The sequence below is a fragment of the Sphaerodactylus townsendi genome, linkage group LG06, assembly GCF_021028975.2.
Source record: "Sphaerodactylus townsendi isolate TG3544 linkage group LG06, MPM_Stown_v2.3, whole genome shotgun sequence".
Lineage (NCBI taxonomy): Eukaryota > Metazoa > Chordata > Lepidosauria > Squamata > Sphaerodactylidae > Sphaerodactylus > Sphaerodactylus townsendi.
In genome coordinates, this window is record NC_059430.1 from 64,429,662 (window position 1) to 64,452,628 (window position 22,967).

At 40.0% G+C, this 22,967-nt stretch overlaps 1 protein-coding gene across 2 annotated transcripts in view; it reads left to right on the forward strand.

Moving 5' to 3' along the window:
* The window catches only part of SLC38A4 (solute carrier family 38 member 4), a 35,652-nt gene extending 13,046 nt beyond the window's left edge, over positions 1-22,606 (forward strand). For both annotated transcript variants that reach the window (XM_048499969.1, XM_048499968.1), the window contains exons 4-16: positions 3,231-3,346; positions 5,281-5,354; positions 6,655-6,747; positions 9,035-9,116; positions 9,210-9,292; positions 9,413-9,471; positions 10,821-11,096; positions 11,623-11,702; positions 13,624-13,724; positions 15,611-15,735; positions 19,752-19,896; positions 21,278-21,375; positions 21,464-22,606. In XM_048499969.1, coding sequence (XP_048355926.1) covers positions 3,231-3,346; positions 5,281-5,354; positions 6,655-6,747; positions 9,035-9,116; positions 9,210-9,292; positions 9,413-9,471; positions 10,821-11,096; positions 11,623-11,702; positions 13,624-13,724; positions 15,611-15,735; positions 19,752-19,896; positions 21,278-21,375; positions 21,464-21,565 — 1,434 coding nt within the window. In that variant the 3' untranslated portion in view covers positions 21,566-22,606. The remainder of the gene's footprint in view (positions 1-3,230; positions 3,347-5,280; positions 5,355-6,654; positions 6,748-9,034; positions 9,117-9,209; positions 9,293-9,412; positions 9,472-10,820; positions 11,097-11,622; positions 11,703-13,623; positions 13,725-15,610; positions 15,736-19,751; positions 19,897-21,277; positions 21,376-21,463) is intronic.
* The last annotated feature ends 361 nt before the right edge of the window (positions 22,607-22,967 follow it).

Consider the following 22,967-nt stretch of genomic DNA (forward strand, 5'->3'; position numbering starts at 1 on the left):
CAAAACCTTCTCACCACCAAGAAGTCCTCCATTGGGTTCAGTGGATTTACACCACTCAAAAGGGTGGAATAAGTCCAAACCCCAGGCTGACACATATCCTGAGACAAAGCCAGGGTGAAAGTTGACTAAGGTTGGATCCACCTCTGGCCACGCCTCTGGAATACCCTGCTACATAAGTGAGGTTTAGCAGCAGTGTGGAGGCACTGATACAGAACTTTGTGCTGCATCCGGGCATCTCGATGGGTCACACCTACTGGGACATTTGTCTCTCTGCCAGGGTAAATGCCCCTGAAGGGCAAATCTGCCAGCATAGGCCCACATTGCCTTTCGACAGTAATCCACCATCCCCCTCAGGACTGGGCTGTTAAGCTTTCAGATACCAAACCAATAATTTTTTCATCTTGAAGTGGAAATATAAAGTTGTTATCAAAATATTTAAATTGACTCTTTTGATCATATACCGGAACACCCCAATTGGGATTTTAAAATTAATTAGTGGGAAGAAAAGAGGTGTTAGATGTTAGCTCTTTTTATAGAAAAGAACATTTTTAAAATGGTGATGAATTTTAGAGCAAAAATACAAATTTCTGCTGAAATGTAACGACATTCATAAATGAATAAACTTTGATAGAATAGTTCATTGGAAAGTTTGCAGTTCTCACATACTCTTCAAATATTTCAGTGTCCTGGGGTATTTTGCATTCACATTCCATTTAGCAGTTCCAAACAAGAAATGAAAAGAGCCTTTTCATACTTATTACAGCTTAATAGAAGTTTAGCTGAGCTATCATTGTTTGCAGAAAATTGATCAGGTAAATAACAATTGTAAAAGTTAACTACACCATACACTACCTAAGTATAAATTTTTGCCCTAGGGAACATCTTTTTTTTAAAAAAAACCCAAGTATTCCTGTAGTTTAGAGCAGTAGATGTTCCTGCAGATATAAAGAGTTGGATCCAGATTAACAGTGCATTCCTTGGCATGGCAGGGGGGGAATGCTCAGGAGGCAGCATGATCCTGGTGTGGCATAAATGCCATTAGTGCCAGCATAAGGGGAATTTATGCTGGTGCATAGGCATTTATGCTGGTGTTGAGAAGCTGCATGGCAGCACAATGCCCAGGTGCCAATGCTGCCTGCAATGCCAGCACTCCACCAGTGCAGGAGCCCTCGCCGGCACCAAAGGGAGCATTCTTTGGGCGAGGCCAGCTTTAGCCAGCTTCCTTATCTGTTTCAGTCTGGGAACACCCCCTATTTACTGGCACAAAGTTATGGTGGTAAAATCAGTGGTGCAGACCATAGGACACTTTCACTGGGGAAGGGGCAGCATCACTTTTGAACTGCTGTCTGTAGTGCATTAAAGCTCTTTGGAGGTGGTACAGCTGCACCATGACTGCACCATTCCCAGTCATGGTGCATCTACCCCCCTCCTCAGAATTGTACTGCCCACCTGCAATTTCCACTGATTTCTGCTTCCCATTGCAGACCACCCCTCATGTCATTGCTCTGAGCCCTCTATCCCCCACCCCCAGGAGCAGCATTTTGTGGAGATCAGTGGGAGGGGGGAGGAAAAAATGTTACATTCTGAAACTGGAAAATTTAGTCTGGATCCAGTCCAAAGATCCAATCTAAAGTATTTTAACAATAACAAAATGATGCATAAGTCGGAATATGTAGAAACTGTGGGTTGAATTCTGTGGTTATGTGAGTGTAAGATGCTCACAGAGACAAGTCTTTTCTACCTTCTCCTTCCCACAGCAGACATATTTAATCCCTGACATTACTCGAGCATCATGGGACCCCTATGAACAAAAATCTGTCAGGCTATAGTAAGGAGGGGGAATCAGGCAAGCTTGTTCACCTGACTGTCACACTGGAAGAAAGCTTTCTTGGGTTCACTTCCTCTGTCTGTGGGCCTTTCCCCACTTACCTTATGCCCCGCGCTACTTGAGGAGAGTAGCGCGGGGTCCCCCGGCACTCCACACGAGAGGGGCGGCGACAGCACAGCCGCCCTGCCGCTGTAGCGCCCCCTCAGCGTGCGGCATCCCTGGCGCTCTTGCAATGGGAGCCTTTTGATGACCCCACGCAGAGTGTGGGGTCGTGGGGACGCCGGGGCGCGCGCGCCAGGGGTGCCGTGCACTGAGAGCAGCACGCGGCATAGGGGGGATAGGGGAGAGTGGAGAAAGGCCCTGTGATGCAAGTGAGGTGGGGTAATTTTAGAAGAAGAAGAGGAGGAGGAAGAAGAAGAGGAAGAGGAAGAAGAGGAGGAGGAGTTTGGATTTATATCCCCCCTTTCTCTCCTGTAGGAGACTCAAAGGGGCTTACAATCTCCTTGCCCTTCCCCCCTCACAACAAACACCCTGTGAGGTAGGTGGGGCTGAGAGAGCTCCAAGAAGCTGTGACTAGCCCAAGGTCACCCAGCTGGTGTGGGTGGGAGTGTACAGCCTAATCTGAATTCCCCAGATAAGCCTCCACAGCTCAGGCGGCAGAGCGGAGAATCAAACCCAGTTCCTCCAGATTAGATACACGAGCTCTTACCAGATTCCCCTGCTTGCTGCTGCCTTGGAGATTTTAATCCAGAAGGGTCCTATGACCTTCAGAAATGCTTCCTTCAGGGGTCACAGGAGGCTGAAGAATGAATGAGAAAGCAAGACAAGATCTTCCATCTAGTTTTATGAATCTTTATATATTGTTTTAACTTGTTCTAATTTATTTTATTTGGTGTATGTTGTTCTGGCCATTGTATGTTTGGCCCAGTGTACACCGCCCAGAGCCCTTCGGGGGTGGGCGGTTTATAAATTTGATATATAAATAAATAAATAAATAAAAAGTGCCTTCTGCTTGCTCAGCCCTAGGCTGACAGCCCTACGGTGCTAGTTCTGCAGACATTAATGAAATAAGTCAGGGTCAAGGATGATGCCCATGGAGTAAGTATTTGCAGAACTGGGGTGAAAGATAAAACCACAGCACTTTCATGGTAAGCTTTTCTAGTCCAGAGTTCACTTTCTGATTGCTCCAGTAAATGTTACTGTGCAGAAAAAGCTAGCTTAAAATCAAATGTACTTTTGGGACCACGTACGTCTCATATTTAAATCACAATATTTAGTAATTTGTGTTATTTGTGGAAATTGCCTTGGTTTAGCTAATAAAAATTTAGAGATATGGACACTAGTTTGACATTGCCTTCACTGATGTAAACAATTATATCTTTTCCATATTGTTTTCCACCAGCACCCAGGAGATACTTCATTTGGAATGTCTGCATTTAACCTGAGTAATGCTATCATGGGCAGTGGCATCTTAGGACTTTCCTATGCTATGGCAAATACTGGGATCATACTTTTTATGTGAGTACCCTTCAGATGAATCAGAAAAATGAATAGTATTGTGTTCCACCACTACAGGCAATACTAATTGTACACTAAAATATTGAGAAAACATTCTTATAAAATTGTCATAAAGCCACCAGTCCCAAATTTTACAAAACACAGAGGAGATGCAATATATTTTATATTTAATAATATGGATTATATTATTTAAGGAACTTGTTATATTTTGTGTATAAATATAACAAAAATGCATTGGGCATTTGTATATTATTAACTGTTGCTCCCTGTCATAAAGATTTGGACAGTAGTAAGAATGAACTGAAACCTCACTTCTGTGTAGTACGATCTGGGTATATCTTGTTCTTGTGGCTGCTAGCTAGTTTTTTTTCCATAAGTATGCTATTAAAAAAGAGGGGGTCATCTTACATTCATGAGCAACTCACAGTTATGTTCAATAATACTTTTTTGTGTATAACATTTTTAATGGGGTCATCTGACAGCCAGGGTCATCTTCCTTTCAAGTAAATATGGGTAATGTATTGTTGAAGGCTGTGGGTAGGTTGAGACTTTGAAAGTGTAAATAAGGCTGTGTCTGTGCTGATCATGTAGTTCCCACTGCTGAATCAGTGCTAAAATATTCACAAGCTGACTGTGTTTCAGAATGTAGGAGGAGAAAGAAACAGGCTGTTCCATTTTCCACTTGAGGATTAATGTCTGTCAACAAAGATGGCTAGTTAATTATATGGTTGATTTCTGTTGTGTGCGCAGCACTTTGTACTGCTTAGGAGTGTCCCATGCTCTGTATGTTATTTTATTGCTGTTTCATATATTTGTCATAAAGCCACCAGTCCCAAATTTTACAAAACACAGAGGAGATTTTTAGCCTTTCTGAAAGCAGCCTTAGATTCCTATTGGAAGAAAGGGGGATAAAAGTTTATAAGTAAATTAGTTAATTTAAAAAATCCACAGCTCGATCCAATACAGATGTTATGGCTGGGATCAAGAATGAACCCCAACTTTCCCTAACATAATTTAATCCTGGGAGTATGTACCTTACTAGCAACACTCATATTCTCATGGCACGAGTCTCACTAATATCTTTATTATGGGTCAATTCTTGCATGTGTTATGAATTTCTGAGGCAAAATTTAAAAAAATTAAAATAGCAGATCTCTATATTTTCCAACCACAGCATTGCAATTCCAAGTATAAAAATTTTACCTGAAGAATAAATAGCTCTCCTAATTATATATCTGTGTAGAGTGCTACCCCTCTACTGTGGAAGGCAAATGCTCTCTATCCATATGAAACTTTATGAGTAGTAATGCTGCTACAGACTTGCCGTCCTTCTAAAATCTGAGTATGCCAAATGTGCTACCACTGTTGACAGTTCATGACATGTAGCTGACATATACTATCTATATACCATATGTTTTGATAGGCAACAACAGATGATTCTGCATGAATTGTAAACTATAGCTAAACCTATCAGAGAACCAGAGGGAATTTAAAAAAGATGATCCCACTTTGGCAATGATTTTAACTCCTAAAAACTTTCTGATAAATACCTACCTAAATATCCCAAAATACCAAGCTCAAGCTTTCACGTTTCCTAGAACTCTACACCAGACTGAATGTTGAGTACTCTGGTTCCCGCTCCCCTGCTTGGTTTGCACTTAGCATTCAGCTTGATGAAGAGTTCAGTGGAACCCAGAAGTTGGTGCTCCACATCCTGTGATACTTTGCACAATCATAAGAAAAGGGTAGTGCACCATGGTTCTTTTTGGATATTGCAATGCTATGGCTGGAAAATATATGATGGAAAATATAGAGATCTGCCATTTTCATTTTTTTTTTCATTTTGCTTGTATCAATAGATATAAGACTGGGTAGCCTGTCTCTGCCAATTTCTCTATTGTATTTATATTTTTAACTTTCTTTTTTTCTTGCAGACTCTTACTATTTAGTGTGGCCATAATGTCTTTATATTCAATTCACCTGTTACTAAAGACAGCAAAAGAAGGAGGTATGATATGGAAACAGTATACTTATTACTAACCAAGGGATCATTCTAGGGATCTACCCAACACCTCCAGCAGCTCTGCAAACAGATGTGATGTATTATTAACCAATATCACATCTTGGATAAAACCAGGCAGTACTCCCACAAAATCCAGATGTGATGTCAGTGTCTTAACTGACACTCTAGAAACTTTATGGTATTTCCCCAGATGTGACAGCAGCACCTAGGACTACATCCACCTCCTGCTGTTTCTCTGAAACAGACACTTGGCATCCCTAGTTCATTCTGGGAGGGCAGAACTCAACCTGGCAAGCAAAGTTGACAAGTGAATCAGCATATTGTTAAATAGGATGAAGAAGAAAAAGAAGAGTTTGGATTTATACCCTGCCTTTCTCTCCTGTAAGGAGACTCAAGGCAGTTTACAAACACTTTTCCCTTCCTCATTCCACAATAGATACCTTGTGAGGTAAGTGGGCTGAGAGAGTTCTGAATGAATTGTGACTAGCCCAAAATCACCCACAGGTATGTAGGAGAGGGAAAACAAATCCAGTTCACCAGATAAGAGTCCCCCCACTCATGTGGAGAAGTGGGGGATCAAATCTGGTTCACCAGATTAGAGTCCACCTGCTCTTCATTACTACACCACCCTGAGAGTAAGGATGTAATTCTCTTGCCTGCTTGACAACCTACTCATTCACTTTGGGGCCCTTTGGAAGCTCTGTTTCGGTTGTTCCCACCACATGAGGATAAACCAGTGGCAACCAAGAAAGAACTTTCTTACTTGTGGCAACAAAACTTTGGAACTCCCTCCGCAGGGAGATATGTCTTTCTCCATTTATCGGTGTCTTCTGCCAGTGAGCAAAGACTTTTTGTTTTCTTTATCATTCCCCCAATAATGGTTATTGACTTCCTGGTTTTGGTTCTGTATGTTTATGTGTTTTATTATTTTATAATTTTAAATGTTCTTTTAAACTGTTCAAATGTTTTCATGTTTTCATGTTCACCATTTTGGTGCCCCAGTCAGGTGGAAAAGTAGCATAAAAAGTGGCATTAAAATTTTTAACAAATAAAATAATGCCAAGCGATCCAATGTTAAATAATTTTTAGTTAATAGTTATTTCAATGAAACTTAAGTTCATGGCTCAATATTCCTATTACATTTAAAAGTTGTTATGCTGGAACATGGCCTCATCAGGTACATATAATTGTGCAAGGTAGCCACCTGAATGTACTGCCTCAAAAGTCAAGAAAAGCCCAATCCACCAAAACATTTTAAATTAATATTAATTTTCTGTTGCTTTAGGCTCACTAATATATGAAAAATTAGGTGAAAAAGCATTTGGATGGCCTGGAAAACTTAGTGCTTTTGTTTGTCTTACAATGCAGAACATTGGAGGTAAGTGGGAAATAACTTTTTAACAGTTCTTGAATAACGGGGTGCTAGAACTCTGTCCCCCTGCAGGATCCCTGTTAACTGCTGCTGTAGAAGGCCTTAAGAAGTATAATTTCAATTCAGGAGCCATCCATGTCCCCCTACCCCTCATGGATCTGTCCTCCAGATCTCTCTGTGCCTGGCTGAGGAGGGCAGTGTGGTCTCCAGCTCTACATCAACTAATTTGTCTAGATCCACCCATCTTATCACCATAGATAGCATCTCTATTCTGGATACTAATTGCCTACTAACTCCTCTCTCCTCTCCCAGTCCACAGCTGATTTGGTGAGATATTCCTTCTTGTCAGTGTCACTGTCATGAGCCAGCACAGTCACTTACCACATATCTCATGCAAACACTGACTGAGTGTTTTCTCAGCAATCCGAAATTGACAAGTGGCTGAAAATTATTGGTGACAACTTTTAGGGCAATATTTTTAGGCTAAATCCCACTGGAGTCTGAAGGCATGAGTAAGACACTGGAAAAAAACCTAAATAAAAAGCAGAAAGGAAACTCATTTGATATGAGAATGAACTGTGACTATTGGCTTATCAATGTGACAACAAGAAATGCTGTAATAAATGGCCCCATTTTAGCAGGGAATGCAAACCAGCTGGCAAAGGCATTCAGAAGAGCTGAATTCAGACTTAGTCTCAGATGCTTTGGTTTTGAAAAACACAGTGTTTGATATGAAAGAACATATGGAGAGGATCAATCTGCTTCTGCCTGTGAGCTGCCATGCTAAGGCAGACTCTCATAGGGCACTTGCATACATGATGCCGGGGGTCAAAATGTAATTGATGTGAAGCAATGTGTGATCAGGATCTCTCAGCTACAGTTTTTAAATTATAGGCAATCATGAGAGGGATGTCCAAATCAGATGAACCCATAGTACCTGGAAGGGAAGTTAACCTTTTGGTGCATGCCATTTTCCCCTTATCAACTATTTGCCCTGCAGGTAAAAAGAAAGCATGTACTTTATGGATACCTACATGGTTCCTCTTGCAGTGAGCAAAAACAGCTCCAAAAGTCTGATTGATTATCAGAAAAGCACTGTCCTGCCTCCCACCACTTCACTCAGCAAAGTTTGAAGATTTTTTCCAGTCTCCTCCAGCTTTAGTCATTTTTCCAATAGAAGAGCAATTGAGGTAAATGCTGTCTGTGCTAAAGGAAGGCTTCAGATTATGCTAAGTGGATAGTATACAGGCCAAAGCAGACAGGAGAAAAGGGGCTTGGAATATTTCTAAGGGTACAACAAGACAAGATAAAGATATTGATGACACCTTCTAATCAATTTGACCTCTTCATTCAGCTTTGAATTTGTACTCTAATTGTACTCTAATTTACATTTTCATAGCTGGGCCGCGGTGGGGTTGGTGTTGGTGTTGACCTTTAAAACCCTTCGCAGCTTGGGACTCTCATACCTTCGTGACCATCTCACCCCATATGTCCCAGGTAGGCCTCTGCGGTCGGCAGAGGCCAATTTACTGGTGGTCCCTGGCCCCTCCATGGTGCGACTGGCCTCTACCCAGGCCAGGGCTTTTACGGCCCTGGTCCCTGCCTGGTGGAACACCCTTCCATCAGATGTGCAGGCCCTGCGGGATCTTGGCGAATTCCACAGGGCCTGTAAAACGGTTTTGTTCCACCAGGCTTTTGGTGAGGCTGGCCGCAGATTCCTCCCTGGGATGCCCCTGTGTTGCGTGCCATTCCATCATTGGCACGCCCAATATAACATCTAATCTACACTGCTCCCCTGCCCAGCCTTGGGTTTGGGCGCCATATACTTCTATGATTCTGCTATATTCTTGCTGCTATTTTTATGAATTTTGTAAATTGTTTTTAACCTGATTTAATTTATTTTATTTTGTGTACTGTTGTTTTGGCCTATTGTGTGTAGTACTGTTTCTGGCCTAGTGTACACCGCCCAGAGCCCTTCAGGGGTGGGCGGTTTAGAAATTTGAAAAATGAATGAATGAATGAATGAATGAATGAATGAATGAATGAATGAATGAATGAATGAATGAATGAATGAATGAATGAATGAATGAATGAATAGGCATTCTCAGTGTTCTGTAATTATATCCAAACTCCAAATTCTCTGAATGGCTGGTTTTCCCCATACAATCTAACAAACACAACAATTTTATTCATCAGTGAAAACTCAGTTATTTGAAAGTTCTGGATACACTTCTTCAATCATTATGGCTTTACTCTCTTAATCTTTACAAATTACATGTATTTCTCATTTCAGCCATGTCAAGCTACCTCTTTATTATTAAATATGAACTTCCTGAAGTAATCAGATCATTTCTGGGGCTTCAAGAGATTTCTGAGTATGTGTTCAAATTTTTAATTCAGTCAGAATCATTCATCTGCTTACAATCTTAACAGAACTGATTAGTAGATCATCTCTCTGATCATTCTAGGGAGTGGTATCTAAATGGCAACTACCTCGTGATATTCGTGACCATTGGAGTTATTCTTCCACTTTCACTTCTAAAAAATTTAGGTAAACCTTTTTTCTTATTCAAATGCATATATAATTTCTTATTTACAATTGCATTTTAATTAACAAGTTGATTTCACCTGATGATTAAGTTTTTCTGCATTCACTTTATTGTTTTTGCAGGGTACCTTGGTTATACGAGTGGATTTTCACTCACCTGCATGGTATTCTTTTTGAGTGTGGTAAGTAATTGTACAGAAAGTATTGCTAGCATATGTTGAACTTTTACAATATAAATACATGTGACCCAGTGCTTTATGTGTGTGGATAATTGCTCCAGATTTTTGCAATACTCATCCACAGTTGTCTTCTATATGACTGACATTTTAATATGGCTTCTCTGCATTTGCAAATACAAGGGCTTGGATTCCACTTAAAATTTCTGTGGATGAAACAGGAGTGTGATTTTTTTTCCCTTCCCAAGAAACTTCCATCTCCCACCAAACTATTCTTGAAGGTTCCACATCCCTGAGGAGGCAGATGCGGGGAAGCCGCACTCTGTAGACAGGGGTCCTTCCATCCTCAGAAATTTTAGGCAAGAGCCAAATGAAGATCTGTTTTGAAGTTTAAAAAAGTTACCAAGGTCGATTCCCCACTGAAAAAATGAATCTAGATACATCCAAGTTGGGAAAGATTCGGCACCTTTTGATCACGGTTTGATGGTCCCCACCGCAGCTTGTGGCCCTCAAACGATCCTTGTTCCCAGCAACACAGCAGCAACGCCGGCCTCCCCACTGTTGGCGGATCGAACACACAATCCACTCAGGGGCTTTCCTGATTGGCTGCTGCGTTCTGTTGGGGTGGGAATTGTTTTTTTATTTTTAACCTTGCAAATCGACGTCTGTGCGAGCATGCACAGAACGACTCTACACAGAGACGAAGAAACGGGCGATTAAAGCAAAGCCCTTGTTCCGCGTGCCTCCATGTAGTCGGATCCACATGGATACAACGTGTAGCACTGCTTTGTATTGCCTTCTACTCAGTCATCGAAATCTATGTCAAAAGCCGGCCCATTTATGTTGCTTCTCGTGATCCACATTGCATCTCCAGTCTGGCGAGAAATTTTTTAAAAGGCTGTACTTGCGCGCCGTTGCACTCAGACCACTGCATTCTCATTGGATGGGAGGCTTCACGTCACTACCAGCGGCGGGAAAAATAATCCGGATTCACACACACAAACACAACTTCCACACCGTTCCAGATTGCCCGCGCATTTTTTAAAAAGGTCTACTTCCATGCAGGTTCTAAAATAATACGTGCTGAGGGGGGAGCACCAGAAACGGGATGAATGCGTGTTCAGCACTGGAAAAGTGGGGAGTTTTGCAGGAAACCTGGATATTTGGCGTGACGATCATGCATCTAATCCTCAGTGGGGAATAGACCTAAAATGGCAATTACAGCAAAGGTTCTCAACACAAGTTCTGTCACAAATTAAGTATATCCTGATTGATATCACATCACTGTTGCATCTACTTAGGATAATGGTGCTACCAACCAAAAACTAAAGACCATCTTTATAATCTTATTTCAGGTGATCTACAAAAAGTCTCAAATACCTTGTCCTCTGCCTGTTTTGGACAATGATCTTGGTAACTGGTCCTACAATGGTACCACTGTTCCAGTACACATAGTGATGTTACCAAACAATTCTGCTAATTCAGGAGTAAATTTTATGTTGGACAGCACCCATTCACATTATTCAAGTTTTGAAGAAGCCAAAGATCAGCATCAAAGTGGAGTGCAATATGAAGCTCACAGTGAGGACAATGACAGATGCCAAGCCAAGTATTTTGTGTTTAACTCACGGGTAAGGCTCTGCTCACTTATTTTGCAGAAAGTGGCCTATTTGCTGCCTGCATGTTACCCAAGATAAAGGAGGCTTAGAGTTTTATTTAACATATTTATTTTAATAAGCTAACATATTTACAACTTGCCTTTCCTCCCATCCAATGGACTCAAGTTAGTTGAGCAGCCATTTTGGAAGTGGCAAGGAGATCAGTTTGTTACACTTCCTGCTCAAATTGACCAGTAGACAATCATTCTTAAGGAACATCATAACTCAAGAGCTACCTCAGGTATCTTTCATTAATAGGAAGCTTTTGCCTACTTTGCATCCTGCTGTACAGGAAATTGGGAAGTACAGAATTCTCAGTACCCATGACATCACAATTCTTTTTTTCCCTATTTATGGTTTTCTTTTATGCACACACAGTATTTTTTAATACTGTTTTTTGTATAGCATTCCAAAAGAGTACAATGCCCTTCTTGGAACCTGAAGTAAGACATAGAAATATTAAATTATACTAAATTGGAATCCTTGGTTTTGTTTTTAGACTGCCTACACAATACCAATCCTGGCGTTTGCATTTGTATGCCACCCTGAAGTGCTGCCCATTTACAGTGAACTGAAAAAGTAAGTTTACTGCTCAGAGATCTACCCTTTCCAATTTCTGCATTTAAGCAGGGAACATTTTGATATTTCTGCTTTCTATTCTGTTCCTGCTTTTCTACAATACCACAGCAGGTTCAAAAAAATTTCATTCACTGATCCTGCCTTCCCAATGACATGAATACGTTATCCAGTCTGTCTATAACAAATTGGGAAGAATAGCCTTCCTTGTAGGATCACTACGCTCCTTCTCCCTTTGTTGTTTTTCTAAATGAACTCTGTTCGTATGTCATGTGCACAGAAACAAACACAGCTTCCAATTATTTTTTTAATGAAGTTAATAAAATAGATCTGTACAACAGTCTCAGGAAAAATCAAGGTGTTTGTGTGTGGGAACATTTGACAAAAACTAGTGTAATGCCATATTTGCAATTTACATTGGTCTTCCCACAGTAAATCTATAGTTGTGTGAGACACTAAGAATATTCTGTTTAAGCTGTCAAGTTATCACACAACTAGAATTGTTGAGTGGGAGGTATATAACAGTTAATTGGGGGGATACCTAACAATACAATTCAAAACTGATACAAAAGTTGGAATAAATACTTCAAGATGAGTAGGTCAGAAATAAATATATGCAATATATTGGAATGTATGTACCGTATATACTCATGTATAAGTCGAATTTTTCAGCACATTTTTAATGCTGAAAAAGCTCCCCTCGACTTATATGCGGGTCATTAAAATTTGTTGTGTGTTTTTACTTTGCCGGCCAGCAGGGGGCGCGGTTTTTATGCTAGAGGCACCAAAATTTCAGGGTACCCTCAGCAGACTCTCCTGATGATACCAGACAAGTTTGGTAAAGTTTGGTTTGGGGGGTCCAAAGTTATGGACCCCCAAAGGAGGTGCCCCCATTCCCCATTGTTTTCAATGGGAGCTATTAGTAGATGGGGCTACCCTTTTGAGGGTCCATAACTTTGGACCCTCTGAACCAAACTTCACCAAACTTGGCTGGTCTTATCAGGAGAGTCTCTTTATGATACCAGCCAGGTTTGGTGAAGTTTGGGTCAGGGGATCCAAAGTTATTGACCCCCAAAGGGGATGCCCCATCCCCCATTGTTTACAATGGAAGCTAATAGTAGATTTTTCATTTCTGATAATATCCCTCTTAAAATCTAAGTTGGGTTGCATTTGGACATACAGATGATGATGAAAAATCCAGTTTTGAAGGATTTTAACTCTTGTGTTTTAGCTTGGTTGCTGGTTGAGCTAAGGTTTTTGTACTTTTAAAGTTATTGTTGATACCATATTGTTCTTGTTGACCCTCTTTTCCACTTACAGAGCCAGTTTACTGTTTTTCTTTGAAATAAATATTCAAAAACATTTAACCTACTGATGCCTCAATTGATGCTGCATTTCCCACCCTCGACTTATAAGCGAGTCAATAAGTTTTCCCAGTTTTTTGTGGTAAAATTAGGTGCCTCGACTTATATGCGGGTCGACTTATACACGAGTATATACGGTACCTCTGGAATATATGTACCTGAAATGACAGTTTATTGAAAGCCTTTAGGGTGTAGAGCACTTGCTTTGCATGTAGAACAGCTCAGGGTTAATCACTGGCATTTCCAGTTATATGATCACAGGTAGCCATTACTGGGATTGACCATTGTGGCTGTGACTGTAGCTCAGTAGCATTTTGTTTGCATGCTGAAGCTCCCAGATTCCATCCCCATCATCTCCAGTTATAAGTAATCAGGAAGCAGGTGATGCAAAAGACCTCTTCCTGACACCCCAGACAACTGCTACCGATTTTGACAGACCAGAGGTCTGACTCAGTAGAAGACAATTCCATGTGTATGTATATACTCTTCTGTCTTCATTTATTTCTTGGAAATCCATTATAAATTGATTGTATATTATTTCTTAATATTTTCTCTTGCAGCCGATCACGAAAACGGATGCAAAATGTTTCCAATGTTTCCATCACTGGAATGCTTGTCATGTATCTATTAGCTGCCTTGTTTGGCTATCTTACCTTTTATGGTAAGTATCTAGAAAACTGATAAAATTCAGGGTCCAGGTTTTTTTAATCTTTTTTCATGAAACCTGTTTCCTTGTACTATTTTCCCTCATTGACTGGGTTTTCTTCTGATTTACAAAATGCTCGTCTAGTTTCATGAAGGAATAATAGGTTGAATCCAACCAGCTTTTCCACTGTTGAGAAAGGGAGGAAGGGTTCCCCTTCAATCACCAAAAAAGCTATGCTGGAGATCATGGGACCTGCAAGGACAAAATACATGTGGGATAGGGGCTGCAGTAAGGAGGAAAATTAGGTAAGGTGAAATGAAAAAGCTGGCAGGATCCAATCCATCAACATTTCCAATTCTCAACATTACCTCCTCTGTGGCTGCTTAGATTCAGTAATTATGGCCATAGACAGAAAAGACAATTCCCACAAACTCCTGTAAGCCCTTGCAAGTTCCCCACTAAGCAACTGGACCAGATTTTTCCCAGGGAACAGTTGCCAGGGGATAGATAGAAAAGAAAAGTGAAGACAGCAAGACAGATAAAGGTAGGTATTCTAGAGGGTGGGAAGGAAAGAGGGAAGCAGGAAAAGGGTAGAGGTTTTGGGGGCTTTCAGGAAAAGGAATGAGAAAATAATGAGAGGGAAGTAAATGGTGGATTCTGTACTGGTCAAATAACGTTATATAAACCATTTGGGGGGGGGGGATTTTGCACAGGTCCAGTTCCCAAAACAAGTTTGGCCTGTTATATTCCCCTCAACCCAATATTTTCAAAAATCATCAAACTAGTAGGAAGTACTTAATTTACCTTCCTTCCACTCTTTCACTTTATATTCTGTGCTGTCCACTGTCAGGGAGAATCCACTCCCACACCATTCTGTGCAGGTTGTGCAGCACATTATGGGTAGATTCTCTGAGTGCCCAACACTATACAAAGTCCTCCAAGCACATTTTCTACCTGTGGCAGCAACAGCGAGTATGAACTGATCTACAGCAACACATTTATTATTGCCCAGCCATTGCAGAGAGGTCCCTTTTTCTTTTTTTCTTTTGTGTGTTGCAGATGAGCAGCTACACAGGTGCAGCCAATATGATTGTGGAACAATTGTCATGGCTGTGGGGGTTCCTTTATGTATGCCTGCACAGCTACGCATGTGTCTCAGGAAATGAAAAAGAGAGAGAGAACCATCTCCGTGCAAAGGCACGAAAGCAGCCCAAATTATTTGCATTGGCTTTGATCACTATCTGAACGAGTGAAGGGCACTCATGCAAACAGAAATAAGTGGATTCCTTTATAATGACTGCAACCCATTATACATCTGCTGTGCGGAATCCACCAATGAGATCCCCCATGCAAGTTCTTGCAAGTGCTCTACTTACTATTCTAAAATTCCTTTATAATTATTGCACAGTATAAAAGAAATGGCTTTGAAAATCTGAGGTCTCCATGGTTGGTTTTCTTTATCATGTTTAATCATTACAACTCAGCTCCTAAGCCCTAATTAAAAATCAACTGAAATCAAGAAATGAAGCCATGTTTTCAACTGGACTTGCCAAGAGTGGATTGTATGAACCATGGTTAAGTGTTACATCTACACAAAACAAAGCCTGGTTGTGGCAGCTACCTTAGCTACTCAGCCTCTCCATTTGCAAGATGACAAGCAATTCTTATCAACAATTACATTTTCATTGCAATCATAAGCAGTGTTAACAGTTGAAGTCAACTCTGTTTAGGATTGTACTGTAGGAATATCAGAGCTAAGGCAAGAAAATACTGTCAGTTCTAACACGTGTTATCTTGTGAAACTATGATGCCTTTATTCAATTGCCTTTACCTTTTGCGATATTTATATTCAATAAATGAGGAATTGTCTGAAAGAGGTTTTTTAAATTTCTTTTTTGTAGGGGAAGTTGAAGATGAGCTACTTCATACATATACCAGAGTGTACACTTTTGACACTCTGATCTTGATGGTTCGCTTTGCAGTGCTTGTGGCTGTGACCCTGACTGTGCCAATTGTTTTGTTCCCCGTAAGTCAAAAAGCTATTCATATGTTACTAGCTCATATCTGAGATATGTGCTCTCTCTCTCATCTATGAAAATGCATTTGTTCACTTAACAATATTTCATCCTGCCATGGGTTCCCAGGTGTGGTGCCATGAAAGCCTTAGTACTTCCCTTGGCACCTGCCAAGCTTTTCAGAAAGGATGTGGCCACTGTAACAGTGGATGGGGCCACTGTAACACAGGGCTACCTTCATTCAAAGAGTTTTCAACCAGAGAATCAGGCAAGCACCTCAGTTTTCCTTAGCTGTAGATCCATTCTCTCTTTAGGATTTTTATCTTCCCAAGAGCTGTGAGAAGAAAGATAATCCAAAATGACTGCCAGAAAAGGTGGAATCATAGAGTCATAAAGTTGGAAGAGACCCCAAAGGCCATCAAGTCCAACCCCCTGCAATGCAGGAAATCACAATCAAAGTACTCCCAACATATGTTCATCCAGCTTGTGTTTAAAAATCTCTAAAGAAGGAGACTCCACAACTCTGAAGCAGTGAATTCCACTGTCAAACAGCTCTGACCATCAGGAAGTTCTTCCTAATGTTTAGGTGGAATCTCTTTTCCTGCACCTTGAATCCATTACTCCATGTCCTGGTCTCTGAGGCAGCAGAAAACAAGCTTACTCCCTCTTCGACATGGCATCCCTTCAAATATTTAAACATAGCCATCAAGTCCCCCTTAACCTTCGCATCTCCATGCTAAACATCCCTACCTCCCTAATCCATTCTTCATAGGGCATGGACTCCAGACTTTCTCCATTCCACTCAATCATTTATGCTTTATCCCTTTCTAATAGGCTTTTCCCCCAGTGTTTCCTTGGAAGACCTATGTCAGTTTTCCCTTGGTTAATGTCCCAGGGCTTGGTGGAAAGCTCATTAGAAAAGATTGTGCCTACAACTGAAAATATTATGCCTGCAACTAAGAAGTGGAAATCTTAAGGGGTTTGCAGTTTTTAAAAAATCAACTTTCTTGCTGGGCGGGGGGGGGAGGGGAGGGGTTGGCCTCTTGTAACCTAGATACTGGGGATTGGGCTAGTATCTTGTGACTGTGTATCAACCTTATCTCTTTCCTACATTAAGCAAAGAAACTTCATTTTAGACAGATTATAAATTAGCCAGTGAGTTGTAATGGTTAGAGTGTTGGACTGGAATATGGAAGGTGCAAGTTCAAGCCCCCTTTTGGTCATGAAGCTCACTGGGTGATTTGGGGCCAGTCATGCTCTCCCAGCCTAACCTACCTCACGGGCTGTTTCAAGGATAAAAGGGAGTAGGAGGGAAGAATAATGTATGCTACCTAGAGCTCCTTCAAGAAAGGGTGGAACAAAAATATACTAAATCAATATAGTAACCTCTTTGCTTTCCTTTGCAATGACCTTTTGCTTTTGGGAGTCAGTGTGGTGTAGTGGTTAAGAGCAGTGGACTCTGATCTGGAGAACCAGGTTTGATTCCCCACTCTTCCACATGAACAGCAGGCTCTAATCTGATGAATCAGGTTTATTTCCCCACTCCTCCACAGGAAGCTAGGCTAGTCACAATTCTAGAACTTTCTCAGCCCCACATACCACACAAGATATCTGTTGTGTGGGGAGGAAGGGAATGAGTTTATAAGCAGCTTTGAGTTTCCTTTCAGTTAAGAAAAATGGGGTATAATCCACATTCTTCTTCGACTTCTATTGTAGATTTGGTTTTCTCCTTAACTGATTTACTATACATAAAATTAGCTATTCAGTTGAGCTTATTGCACTCAAAGACAGGTATTGGAGATGGGTCATAAGAGAATTCATGAAGTCCTCAGCTACCTGAACAACTGCAGTGGTGGTCATTTCTATCATTTTTAGAAAAAATGGCTAGGTGCAAGGTCATCACCAAGGAAAAGAAAAAATACAGCTTGGTTCTGTGATATCCATTTAGTTGTTTTCAGTGGGTGAGGGATCCTGCATATGTTGCCAAAACAATACTAATTAGACTTTCTTCGGAAAAGTGACAGCCACCCAAAGAAAAATGCATGTATTGTTGATGGAACCCTCACAGTATGCATCAGACTTTCCTAGCTTACATAGTATAATGGCTCACAGCAGACTGAATTTCTCAAATCATGGCAGCACAAGGTCTGGAAAGGCTCTTTTATTGCAAGGAGTGATGCTTGCATTCTGTTCCACAGGTCTCTTTTGGGCCCTGCTTTCAAGCACCATGCCACATCTAGCGAAAAGTAATACTGTATGCCCAACAAACGCTGGACACTCCAAAATTTGTCCCAAAATTTGTCCCAAAATTTGTCCCAAATTGCCCAGTTCATGAGAAAGCACTACCAGTTAGCAAAAAGGGGAAGTGGATAATGCACTTTCAGTTTATGAAACAGGAAAATTCACTTGCCAGTGATTAATAAAGTGCATTAAAAGTACATTATTCAATGTGTGTGAAAACAGACAGAATCAGTAGGCTCTCAGGCTTGAGCTGGCAACCTCCTCCCCCTTTTGTTTCCCTTGTCTGCTTGACAAGTCTTTGCACTATCACACATTTTGAATATTTCAATCCGCTCTCAATTCACTTTCAGAAGAGTATTTAAATAAATAAACAAGCAAGCAAGCAATTTATGTAGTCTGGAGATCAGATGTAATTCCTGGAGATCTCCAGCCCTAACCTAATCTGAGCATGGGAAAAATTAAATAAATACAGTCTTCTTCCACTTGGTCTGTAAATTATTCCTAAAATGTTAAAGAGATGGGTACATTTTCTTAATGGTTCCAGGTTTGTTGTTCAGGCTGTGCAGTGTGTTCACTTTAATTTTACCTTCAATTTCCATCTTATTGGTCAGTCTCTTCAGACCGTGTGCCTATGTGTGTTTCCTTCAGCATCCCTGTGAAGTTTCTCACTATTTGAAGCATCTGTGTGTGTTTGTGTGTGTGATGTGGATTCTGTATCTGCAACAAATAACTGTCCCTTCTTAAAAGGAGAGCCTCTTGTTTCCCCAAATCCCCAAATCTATTTTCTTGGAAATTCATTAGTTAGAGAAGGCAAAGAAATAGATAATTATATTAACTTCTAAGACTCAAAGTCCCCATTGCTGAAGTTCTTCCAGCCCCTAGGTCCTTTTGTTCTCTTTGGGCTTCATTCGTTACCATAAGAAATACAAGCTCTGAAACTTGGCATTTAGAAGACATTGTGAGAGGGATGACATTTCACCACAACCCTTTCTTTGTCTTTGGGTGCCACTGTTGTGTAGCTTAAGTCATGCACACAGGGGCTGATCACTGGAATAATTTGATTATGGGAAAGAATCTGGAATCCTGAAGTACTCTCCACGTGCTTTTCAAGTCAGTAGTAAAACTTACATTGAGTTAGGGGCTCTGAATAAACCCCAATATTCTGGCAAAACAATTTGTTGACCGCTGAGATTCTGCATTTAGAACTTCTTGAACCGGTCAGAGAATTTCAGTGTAACACTATCTGGAGTTGGGCAGCAGAGCTACTGTTGACCTTTTACCTACTTGTTAAGTCTGAAAGCTGCCAAAATGCTGTTCAGGTTGTGAACGTTGGTGAAGAAATTTGAACTAGACTTCTAAAAACAGCTATACTTTCTCAACCCATTTTCAATGGATTTGGAATGGTGTGATCTTCATAGGATTGCCCTCCTGGTGCATCTCCTATTTTCTTGATGGCTTTTTAAAAATTGAATGATTGAGTACATTCCATTTTTTTAACTGAAAATATTACAGAAAAAGAATTTCCAATTATTGTGGAAGGTTCTCTGAGTATTTTATTATGAGGCTAAGAATATTCTCTCTATTGCACTTCATTATTACTAGTGTTCTTTGAACATCTAATTTTCTGTTTATGTCCTATATATTTCCATTTATCTCATATGCTACTATTGATGTTAATACAATATTTTATTTAATAATTTAATTAATATTTCCTGCTGCAGACATGCAAACAGTATATCCTAAAATAAACAAAATATGCTGATCTGTTATTTCTACTTTTTTACAGATTCGAACATCAGTTTCTACACTTCTGTTCTCAAAAAGGCCTTTCAGTTGGATAAGGCATTTTCTGATTGCTGCAGTAATCCTTGCACTTAACAACATATTAGTAATTTTTGTGCCTAGTATTAAAGATATCTTTGGATTCATAGGTAAACTTCTTTTTTAAATCCTAGTTTACCAAGCCATCAATGAAAAAGAAATAGCTTATGTTAGGCTCATTCCGCACATGCAGAATAATGCACTTTCAAACCGCTTTCAGTGCTCTTTGAAGCTGTGCGGAATGGCAAAATCCACTTGCTAACAGTTGTGAAAGTGGTTTGAAAACACATTATTTTGCGTGTGCGGAAGGGGCCTTAGAGAGATATCCAGTGTTGTGCAGTGGTCACAGTGTCCAACTAGAATCTGAGAGGGCTTGCTTATAATCCCCACTATGCCATGGGAGCTTGCTCAGTTAAAGCTACCTCATAGTGCTGTAAGGATAATATAGAAGAGAAGGTAATGGTATACAGCTCATTAGGTAGAAAGGATAAAATGGAAGAGATGGTATACAGCTCATTAGGTAGAAAGGCAGGGTATAAATGAAGTAAATAAATAAATGTAAAGTAAACAAATAAATACATGTAAATACCATAGTAACAAAAGCCCTTTTGGAGCACATGAAATGTGACAGGTTCTGTGTACAATAAAAGAACTCTAGTCCATGGCCCAGTTGCTGGCTGAGATAGTAAATCTTTCTTGACTATGCCACTTGGGTTCAAATTACAATATATCTTGGACAACGCGAGTATTGTATAAAAAGACCTTCTAATAACTATGCCCAATGGCTTAAAACAGAAACATAAATACAGAGAAGAAGGGTGCAAGTGCTCTACAAATGTGCAATAAAGTGCCTAAAACATACAAACATTAACACGTATATTAATTCCTATATTGTACTACTTATTTCCTAATACAGTTACAAATTCTATTTCCAAAAAAAAAAATTTAAGAAAATTTAAATCCTTTTAAATCACCAAAGTCTCTAAAAAGAATATGGATTTTCACCATATATCTTGAATGTCCACAACTTGTAGAGAATTTATACATATTTCAGACCAAAATTATATATGTTCCAGACCAGAACCAGCCAATATTCCTGTGTGTGTCTGTGTTCAACTGCTACCAGATCATACTAGCCACATTTGTCTGACTATTCCCTCAGAAAGCCAAGCTTTCAGCAAAGAGTACAGAGTTGTTCACTCAACCTCCACCTATTCAAAACTCTCCTTCAACTGTCTTAACTATCCACTGATTAACTGGCATTCTCCCAGCCAATCAGAAGTGATCTCTCTCTCTCTCTCTCTCTCTCTCTCTCTCTCTCTCTCTCATGCTTCTATAGTTAACTCTTTCTATTCAGGTGGGTTTTGCTTAGTTATGCTTTAGCCAAAACACATTGTGTTATAGAGATATATATCTACATATCTCTGCTTATTGCTTTTTTTCCCTGTTGGTTCTTTTACTGCATCAAAACTATTTGCATTCCTACCCCAGGTGCTTCGGCTGCCACAATGCTGATTTTTATTCTTCCTGCTGCCTTCTACCTTCGTATTGTCAAAAAAGAGCCTTTGAAGTCCCCACAGAAGATTGGAGTAAGTAGGCCAGTAATGGGTTTGGTTGCTCCAATAATTACAACTCTCTTCTATATTCATCTGAGATTTTCTTTTTTTGCCTTCTCAGGCTGCAGTATTCCTCACTGTCGGAGTCATTTTTATGATCGGAAGCATGACCCTCATTATGCTGGACTGGGTATACAACTCTCCAGGTTCCAAACCCCATTAATCTGAAGGAGAAGAGAAAGGGGCCTTTCCTTTCCTACTGGAAATGTCAACTGCCATCATCCCCACACACAGATGGGGACAATACTTCCAGCGAAGAACTGGAAGATTCCAAAGACTTTACTAGTAATGTTACTAGGAACCTATGGAATATTAAATCACCCTTTTATAAGGGTGAGTTATTTATCTATCAAAGACTGTGCCATGCTTTTCTGGCCTTGGAGAGAATTTTTTTTAAAAAAAGTGTGCTGGGGAATGCACAGAGTTTATAGTGTACTTAGTTCTCAAAACAGTCTGTTACTGTGATTGTTTTGACAACCACCATTTCTAGAATACCAGAAGGCAACGCTGATGTTTGAGAGTTACCCTAGTGTCTTTTCAAACACAGAGTGGAGCTGAAATGTTTGTAAGTTATCCAAAAGCTGAGATCATCAAATTTTCAAATGTAATTGCCAAACTTAAGAGTGTATATATGTATGTATAGTGTATATACATAGGCACAGAGGAGCAAATAAAAGAAACAATTGTTGTTTAAAATAGTTATTCATAAAGTTACCAAGTACAATCAAATCAAGTTTTTTGCATAAGCTGTGCACACCAAGTTTGGTAAGTATTTTACTCATTAAGCAATAAGTTATATTAATCAAATTATGATCACAGGAATGCTCAGCATTAGGGGTATGTTAATAAATTCTTCTGTGATACCTACATATATCCCCTTTCAAACATAAACTTTTGTCTCTTAAAATTGATTTCTGCAGGACTTATAAGTTTAGCATTACCTGAAGAATGTGGTGATATTCCTAACCTATCTCCCATTAGATGCACTGCACTTAACAGAGAAAAATGACTCAGTAAAGCTGGGTTTTAGTTATAAAAATGCACTTTCTATCCTATCTGTAGCATTCAACAGGCATTCTATACATTAGCACATTTGTACCCTGTTTCTCCGAAAATAAGACATCCCCTGAGAATAAGACTAGTAGAGGTTTTGCTAAAGTGCTAAATATAAAACATCCCCCAAAAATAAGACATAGCAAAGTTTTTGTTTGGAAGCATGCCTGTCAAACAGAACACCAGAGCATGCAGCTGTGGAGCAGAAAAATAAGACATCCCCTGAAAATAAGACATACCACATCTTTGGGAACAAAAATTAATATAAGACACTGTCTTATTTTCAGAGAAACACGGTATTACTCTCAAAAATACTTTGAGCTACACCCTAGTTGTAAAATTTGGAAGTCTTTTTAAAGGTGACTATCATCATGCTGACTGTTTCTAAGATTTGGTAAGCACTTCTAACCATTAGTGCCTGAATAAGTCTTGCTCACCACAAAAAGACTATTTTTGGTGAGCACCATCATGTCTGTACCAGCCTGACTTCTGATCCTGCATAATCCTATTTT